The sequence below is a fragment of the Oryzias latipes genome, chromosome 14, assembly GCF_053564925.1.
Source record: "Oryzias latipes strain Hd-rR chromosome 14, Olatipes_Hd-rR_3.1".
NCBI lineage: Eukaryota > Metazoa > Chordata > Actinopteri > Beloniformes > Adrianichthyidae > Oryzias > Oryzias latipes.
Window position 1 is genome coordinate 18760565 of NC_136250.1, and position 9161 is coordinate 18769725.

At 40.1% G+C, this 9161-nt stretch overlaps 1 protein-coding gene across 1 annotated transcript; it reads right to left on the minus strand.

Moving 5' to 3' along the window:
• On the minus strand, positions 1 to 7156 carry LOC101156111 (T-box transcription factor TBX2b-like). Its single transcript, XM_011483677.4, has 7 exons — positions 6541 to 7156; positions 6206 to 6473; positions 5982 to 6128; positions 5807 to 5883; positions 5574 to 5734; positions 4819 to 5234; positions 1 to 588 (listed from the first exon to the last, which is right to left on the minus strand). The coding sequence occupies exons 1-7, from the start codon at positions 6831 to 6833 to the stop codon at positions 196 to 198; spliced, it is 1755 nt and encodes a 584-aa protein (XP_011481979.1). The 5' UTR covers positions 6834 to 7156; the 3' UTR covers positions 1 to 195.
• Between the last annotated feature and the right edge of the window lie 2005 nt (positions 7157 to 9161).

The window sequence follows — 9161 nt, forward strand, 5'->3', positions numbered from 1 at the left end:
TAAAACTGCAAAAACATCTTTATTTTGACTTAAAAGACAAAAAAAAAATGTTTTCAAATCCTTTGAGTTGTGTGGATTATCAGTACACGTAAAGCCTGTAAACAAAGTAGGTGATGGCTAATTTATTAACTAACTGCAAGGAGATCAAAATTATGCAAACAAATCTGAGCTAAAACAGCAATAAAATGAAGAAATCTAAGATGGGTGGAATTGGGTATCAACCCATCTGACCCTAGCGCTGCAGTTCATCGAAGGACCTCTTAAATGAGAAACAGGTCTCTGTTTGGCATTCGTTTTGTAATTATAAAGGTCAAACACTTGGCTTGGGTCTCCTCTGTTAGATTTGCACAGCTCAGGTTTTGATTGAGTCCACTCTGGCAGCCTGGCGGTATGCGGGTTTTGGCAAGAGCTGAAAGATAACGGGATTTGATACGGGCTGAACCGCAAGCAGGGCCAGGAGTTACTGTGACACTGGTTTCTGATGAGAGATGAACTGGCAGAACAGGAAGAGAAAACTGCAGAAATCCCACCTGGCGAGTCCATGTCACGGCAGTCATATGACAGCATCCCTCTAAAAGGTGACACTTCCTATTTGAAAAAGAAAATTTGGGAAACATAGGGTCATGCAGAGTTTGACAGTTTCAAAATATCTCAAGTAAAATCTTAAAGTTGTTGGCAAATTCGTAATACTTAATATAGTCCTTCTAGAAAATCTAATTTCGTTGTCCGAATGTATACTTATTGGAACACATAACTAAAAAGTGCTCTATGTACTGGTACTTCCTGCAAAATGTACTATTTAAATGATGTTAAAGTACAAGAAAAAAATGCAAGTTCAGCAAATTATACTGTTCTGCTTTAACTCAGAGATGGGAAGCTGTATCAAAAAGGGCAAAAATTCTACACCAGAGCAGTAAGCAAATGCTTTTTTATATAAAACTGGAAAAAAAACAGTTTATCTTCAAATTGTAAAGTCAGCTGTTTTTATATGAGCATTGGGTGGGAAATATCTACATTCATTTTATCTAACTGACACCAGTATAACATTAGAAAACAACCACAAATCTTTGCTTTAATATTTTAGCTGTAGCTCAATTTCTAGTTGCGTCATCTGACTTGTGGCTTGGACACTCAGGTGAAGATGGGTTGGTGGTGGACTCCATGGGTGAAGAGGGCGTGTCAAGTGGAAAAATGAGACCTACAGTACTTGTTTGTCCTGATTGGCTCCGGAGGCAGTGGACAGGTACAGACATGTCAAACGCACAGCGGCCTACCCGGTCACTGAGGCTAAAAGTCGAGAGTAGGAGGAGTTTGGCGAGATGGCTTTTGATCGGCTCAACCAAGATTTTGGCAAACAGTCAGGTAGCTCAGGCAGGAAAAGCAGTGCCCCATTAAAACTGCGTATGCTGTGGGTTGGGAGTTGTTAACCTTGAGTGGAAATGTTGTCACGAGGTGGAATACTTTTAGGATCTTCTCAATCCCATCAACAAGAAGAGCCTGTGGACTTGGAAGGAACTGTGCCACCCATCTAGCCTGAACTCACTGAGTTGGTTAAAATACTTAAAGTTCCACTCCGATCATCTTTTAATGTATTTTCAAAGTGCCCCAGTGGTCTTTTAATTACGATTGTGCCGTTTTTAGCCAAAATACAAAAAAAACCCTGTGTTGTTGTCAAGGACATAGTTTCTGCAGAACGGCAGGAATTCATTAGAAATTTGCCTCTGACTCGTGAGCGGGGGCGTTGTTGCGGAGTAAGCCCGCCCCTGCTCCACGACTTCCTTTTGTTTAACCCTGTTAAATTAAAACCCTCACAACCCTAACTTAACATGACAGGTGCAACAAAAACAGCAAGCAACAGCCATACAGTTTAGAGCCAGATGTCAGTCCAGACAAAAAAAAAAACATATGTGGCTTTATCAGTTTAGAAGTGGGTGCATCGGAATGAAGTGGAGCAGAGAACTGGTGGCCCGCCGATTGTAGCACTAATTTTAATAAAGAAATTCTCAGAAATGCAATTTTAAGCCTAATTTTTTTAATATACAGTATAGACCAAAAGTTTGGACACACCTTCTCATTCATTTGAATGAGAAAAATGCCAAAAAATGCGCAAAAAAAATGCCACTTTTCTTTCGAATGGGTCTTTAATGACAGCAAGGCCTCTGGAATGGTTAAGTCCATCTTAAGTTTTTCAAGACTCTGGATGTTGAAGAACTGAGATGCATATGGATCACAGAGTGAACTTTGGGGAAAGTAACTTAGAATTGACTTTGCGGGGGAGTGATTACTTTCTCTATAAAACAAGACTGGGGAGGGGGTTTCTAATCATAGGGATTCATATTCCTCAGCCTCTCCCCACTAAAGCTAAGCTGGAGTAATGGAGAAGCGAGTACAGCAAAAAGCTGAACCACACATTCTACATTAATTAGAGGTAGCCATGTCAAATGGGAAATCTTGAACAAGGAACACCAGAAGTATGGGATACATGCCTTGCATATCGGAGTCTTTGAAACACACCAGGAGCCTGATACATCAGAATTGTTCCTCCTTGCTCAGAGAAGAGTTGCCCTTTGACTTAAATGACGTTCATTTCTGTTATGAGCAGAATTGTTTGATGCAATAGCCTAAAACTACGTACACACCAGGCATTTGTCACGAGTTCAAGAATACAACCATGGTGTTCACACTGGACAAGTAGATAGGGGCTTCTTCTTCTTTTAATTTTTTCTTCTACTGCCTATAAGCGCATGTCCGATTCCCTGGGTCTGCAACAATGAGCTTTCCAAACAATCTTGGCCAGCCTAACTACTGGTATGTAGTCACAAGGGGACCTAGGTGTGTCCCCCTATGTCGGTCCCCAGCCCAGATTAAATACAGGTCTATGTCACAAAAGACATCCGGCGTAAAAATCTCTGTCTAAACCACCTGTGCCTGTGGCGACCCATAAAGGAATAACCCAAAATGTGAACAACATATTAAAGTTGAAAACATTGAAATACCCCCGTTGGATTGGAATTGAGTAATATTCCCATGTAGATACTGGTTTTCTATTCACAAGTGAGGAAAGGATCAAGCTTAAGCTTGAGACTGAAAGATTTCTTTAACAGCAACAGTAATGCAGATCTTGGATCATTTGGTTATGATAAAGAGAAACAAAATTCTGCATTCACTAGACAATATCGGTTCCTATCTACACTTAACTTGGTACCAGGAACAAGTGATGGAAGTCATGGAAGTCCTGTTTGAGGGGTGGCTGGGGTTTCTTTAGGGTTGGGTGCAAAGCTCAGTCCTCCAAAGGGGGAACTCGACATAGAGCTGCTCCCCACACACAGAGAGACTAGGCAGTTGAGGTGATTGGAAATTTGGTCAGTGTTGTCAAGACGCCTAATGATGAGGTGTTATAGACATGTCTAACCCTAAGGAGGCTAACCCTGAAAACACTGTAGAGATCATATCTTTATGCAGACTTGGAACTACCTGGTACACTAAAAGAACAGGTGGCAATAGAGGGGGAAGTCTGAGCATTCTTGCTAAAACTACCTTTGCTAAAACCCGAGACGGATAAAAAAAATGTAAAGATAATCCAGTTTATAGGTTTTTTACACAGGGGTTTTTATACAGCTCTGCTCAAGAGAAAATGTGTCTGTAGATGCCATTTTAAGTAACTTAATGACATCTGTAACCCTTGTGCTATCCTTAACGTTGGGAGTTGGGTCATCTAGACCCACTAGACAGTGCTCTGAACCTTTTTTCTTCAATGATTTGTGATCTTCACTGGTGTCTATGGATTACATGAAATCTTCCACCTTTATCCACCTTTGTCATGGTAGGGAGAACACGTCAAAGTAAGGGTGGGGTCATCTAAGATAGCACAAGGGTTAAAATGCTTCTTGAGACCTGTTTGTAATAGGCAGTCATACTATTGACACAATCTTTTCTGCTTTGACTGACAAAGCCATTCTGCTAAAAATAAAATAAAGAACAATAAAAATGAATAAAAAAGAGCAATAAACCTAACCATTCATTTATTTTTCACAATAAAAGCTTTCTGAAATTAAACAAATTGACCTTGTAATGAATGTACATATTTCCCATCCAATGCTCATATAAAAATAGCTGACTTGACCTTGTAATTTCTGCAAAAATTTTGAAATAAAATATTTTCAGAATTCATTTGAATATTTGGACTATTTGTTAAGTAAAATGTTTTATTTTCCAAAATTATAAAAATGTGTTACAGCGATGCAGGTAGTTGTTTCCATTTTCTTTCTTAATGTTTTTGTGTTTACCCTTTTTTTTTATTAACTTCTAGAGCATCATAAATCAACGATCAATAAATCCCATTATCTTTTCCAAAACAAGCTGTTTGCATTTTTAAAACGTATTCCTTGGACCTCTGCCTTCAGTGGATCAGATATTTTTCTTGGCTTTTTGGTCTTTGATTGATGCTGAAAAGTTTCAATAAATACAAATATTGTTGATAATTAACATAAATTCCATTAGAAAATGACTAATTAGTCCTCTTTCTTCTTAATTTTGTTTTCTAAAGGATAACTAATTTACACTCTGTGATAATGTTCAGCTCTAATTGGTGATAAATTCCAACAGACAGACAGTTTACTGTCACCTGCTCAAAAGTCTTTCATTTAGTATACTGTTTCATAAAAATGGATAGATAGAACATGAATTTGTGATTTGACAAAAGGTTTGTCACTTGGCTGGTAGCACCATTTAGAATGAAGCAGCGATGTGACAGGTGCGACTTCAGGATGGAACAAGTTCCATCTTTGAGCCGCACGTGCCACTGGATAAGTCACTTACTCTGGGAAAAGAAGAAACTCCTGGTCCAAAGCCTCGAGTGGAAAGACCTATTGGCCCCAATGACATCTGTCCTGGTTGTAAAAGCAAAGGTTTCTCAAGCCTAAGAAAAGGCTGAGCGCCCACACTTGACAAGTCCAGAGTTCGACAGGGATCATCAATAATGGATGATGTGCCCCAAGGCTGCAACATCTCAGGCAGAACCTGAGTTTGGATTTGCTTCATTGAGGAATCCAAGATGGGCTGATCATCTGATACTATTTTTCCCAAATCCCAACAGTTGCTGAGTTTACTTTGATCTGACTTGTTATTCAATATCCCTTTGCCTTTAAGAGTCCTTGCCAATGGAAGTGCAGGCAAGGAGAAGCTGGCTTCAGCAGGGCAGTCAGTATCTGAATCAGTCTCAATATTGCCCTCATCTGTGGGGGAAAAAGACATTTTAAAAATCAAATGACAAAATAAATTATCATTATTTTTCAGAAAGGCATTAAAGAAATTTGAAATGAAAAAGATTAGTTTTTAAAGAATTTTTTCATTCATTATAAAAATGTAGACAGAACTTGAGCAAAATGCAAAAAAAACAAGTTTTGTTTTATCACAGCATTCTAACATGAGCCTGCATTCTAACTGCTATTTTTGATTTAATCTACTCGGATAAATGAGAGTCCACACACATGTGCCTGCACACATTGCAAAAACATTTGGATTCCTGCCAACAAACCACTAAAGGGTATGCATTCTGGTGCTTGCTAACCCACCTTGATTAGTAGGTGTGGACATCAGAGGGCTGCTCAACAGCCCCGGAGGAGAACATAAAGTCTCACTGGTGCTGGGTTGTTCACAGGAATCCTCAGAATCAGCACAGTCACATACATCACTTTGGTTCTCTTGCAGAAAAGACATGTCCAACTGAGAACCCCTACGGATAACCAATTGTAGGGGATTAAAGGTGCTTTTGCAGTTAGAAAAGCTGCAAAATCAACCAGATTACCTCTTTTCTCGCCTTCCATTCCCTATGTCCCTAAATCCTTTAGCAAAAGGGTTGTTGTCGATTTTCAGTTTTGTAATCTACCGAAGAAAGACAATTTTAGAAGTTCGTCTTTGCAGAAATACTTCTGTCAAGAAGTCCAACATCAGACTTTATAGAGGTAAACGAGCTTTTATACCTTATCATTCTGATAGGCAGTGACAGCAATGAACTCTGTCTCTGGAAAAACATAAGTCCGGAATGTGCTGAATGGAAGCTTCATTATGTCACTGGCTTTCACAATGTGAAATCTGGGCTGGTATTTGTGCATTGAATTTAGAATTGTCTGCGGGAAAAACATAAATATGGATTTATTACCTAAAATACATAATGAATAATTAAAGTTAAGATCTGTTTGCTTACAAATCCATGCTTGTCTGAGACATTGTTGGTGAGTTTGAGTTTATGGAAAGCAACGAGCTTGCTCATCCACTGCTCTCCTCTGGATGGACTGTCGGGGTGGATGTACATGCGCTTTGGCATCTCCGGATCTGCTTTCCCGGCCACTGTCCAGCGGGAGTTCTGAAACTTGTAGCGGTAGTCATCAACAGACACTATGTCCATCAGCAAAATGTATTTCGCTCTTTCATTCAGTCCTTCCACTCGCACTTTGAAAGGTGGAAACATCCTCCTATGATGGAAAAAAATAAAAGTGAGCAACAGAATTGTAAAATGCTTCACAGACGTGCCAGACTTGCCTCCCTGATTTTGTGATGACCATCTCTGTCCCCATTTTGTGAAACTGGCTCCATAAGTTCCTGGAATCCAGAGTAACTTTCGGATCATCACCCAGCCACTCTTCTCGCTGCGGGCTCTCCAAAGGCTGCGGGTGGACTGCGGAAAGCCTCGTGGGCTGCAACGACAGGGAGCCAGCGAGCCAGGCGACATCTGGGAGAGTCACTGTGGGGAGAAATGAAGGATGCGCGCCGCGAACCAGAGCTGGGAAGGAAAGGGGATCTGCTGGACGAAGCTGGAGAGGATCGTAAGCCATGGGTGCCCCAAACAAACTTTTTTTTGTTGTTGTTTTAGTTTCCTGCGGGGATGCACACTGATGATTCCTATGTGGTTTGGCAGCCGGCACCTTCAGTTTGTGGATTTGTCTTCAGCAAAGTCAGTGGCTGCTGTGATTACATTTCCAAATCTCCAAACGTAGAGGTCCAGAAGTAGCAGCATCAATGATAGGGTGGCGCGCGCAGGGACGGTGCGTAAAGCTGGTGCGGCCAAGGAATGACGGTTATTAGGCTTGTGTCAAGCTTTAGCTTGCTTGGCGCACTAAAGCAAAAAAAAAAAAAAAAAAAAAGTGTGCGCATGCGTGTGCTCATGCGTGTGTGCAAAAACAATGTCGTTGATTTTGTATACTTTAGACTTAACCCTTGTGCTATCTTAGATGACCCCACCCTTACATTGACATGTTCTCCCTACCATAACAAAGGTGGATAAGGGTGGGTCTAGATGACCCATCTCCCAAAGTTGAAGTGCCTAGGATAGCACAAGGGTTAAAATTGTATGTGGCATACATTAATTGAAATTGAATATTCTTTTTAAAGATTCCATAACATGCAAAATCAACTTTTTTGATCTTTTAGGTGTATTTTTAATGATAATTTCTCAAACAACAAACCCAAAGCAGTATTTTGATCCATTCACACATTTCTGAGTATCCATCTAAAACCCTGCTGTATGAGCACCAGCCCCTCCCAATCCACGAAAACAAGCTGGTTCTCACATTGTTACATAAATAAGTGAGAAAAATAAAAAAAAACATAGATTAGTGAGATCCTCCCCTTCCAGGAAGAGTCAGCGCTGCCACCTCAGTCCCCAGGCTAACACACACACGCACTTTCTCCGTGGAGCTAGTGGTAATCATCGAAAACTCTTTCAATATGAACATCCATCTTTGCAAAAGTTTGGATGTTGGTTGTTTTCGTGGGCCAAACACAGCCACAATGCAAAGCTCTAGGATGACGTCATGAGGAGAGAAAGACGGTGCGGTGCCTCAGAGATGGAGTCGTCTTTCTAGGAAAATGAGCTCACAAAACGAACTCATATCTACCGTGGCCGACAGGGCTCACACTACATACAAAAGAAAAAACGCAATGAAATTACCCGCAACACAACGACATAACCCCAACAATAGAATAAACCTTGGCACAACGGAAATGAGGACTTTTTTTCCTATTGGGTGAAAAAAACAATTCAGTTTCAAACTATTCGGCGCTCCTGAGAGCTACGTGATATTTGGACAAAATTAGGGTGTTTTTCTTACTGGATAACGTAATTTTCTTACAAATATACATTTGTCTAAAAATATAAATTTACCCAGTTCTCCACATAGTGACATCTGCATCTAACGCTCCTTGTCTTTTTTTAAAAAAATTACGACTTTTAAGTCGTGAATCTATGAGAAAAAAAACTCTTAAATTTATGAGAAAAAAGTTATAGATTAATGAGGAAATAACATCAAATGTTTCTGTTCATCTGAGCCTAGCTTGAAGATGAAATATGTGGAGCCTTCTGTGAAGCTTTATTACCGAATAGGTTAGAAAAACAAAGAAATTATGAACCTTTTGGCGACTCAAAATCAGATTATTTTCAGTGGAGCCGACTTTCCGGGGTTCGGTGTTGGTCAAGCGGAGTTTCATGTGATAAGGAGCTCAGAGACACGTCTGGGTGTAGAGGACCACTGCAGCCTTTATTTTCCTTTTCATTCACATGACTTGAATTTCATTTGTCACTTTACATCATGAACCTGTAATCCGAACACCAATGCAGACGTACAGTGTTACATACACCCCCCCCTCCAGATGAAACGTCCCGTTTCAACATAAAACAATACAGAGGAATGAAAATAGTCTGTTGTATTAGCATTAGAACGTTACAGTTGTAACAGTGAATTTGACGTTACAGTGTTTTTCAACCTTTTTTGAGCCACGGCATACTTTAACATTGACAAAAATCCAATTTTTGTGATAATTGTGGCAGAAAAAGCTGGAAGTTGCAGCTGTTTTTTCTAGTAGATGTAATATAAGTTAAGTTAGAAGATTTAAAAACTTTTTGATGTGTGTTTGTTGTGGTTTCAAGACGTTTAACAAGAAAGACTCTTGGCTGCATTTACACTGCATGGTTCAAGTGACCCAATTCCAATTTTTTCCTCTCATGTGGCGCAGATCGGATATGACCGGTGAACGTGTAAGCAGGAAAAAGCGCATGGATTCCGACTTTCTCAGATCAAATTCAGGCCTCATTCATATGTGGAAATAAATCAGATACGAATCGGATACTTGCATTGCGTGTGCCGTATAAGCAGACAAATCGGATA

Bases quoted from the DNA above. Each gene is read 5' to 3' on its own strand.
- LOC101156111 (XM_011483677.4), bottom strand. From the start codon at position 6,833: ATGGCTTACGATCCTCTCCAGCTTCGTCCAGCAGATCCCCTTTCCTTC. The intron at 6,129-6,205 runs GTAAGCAAACAG...TTTTTCCCGCAG, and splicing joins TCTCAGACAAGCATGGATTT to ACAATTCTAAATTCAATGCA. The intron at 5,735-5,806 runs GTAATCTGGTTG...GGTTATCCGTAG, and splicing joins AATGGAAGGCGAGAAAAGAG to GGGTTCTCAGTTGGACATGT.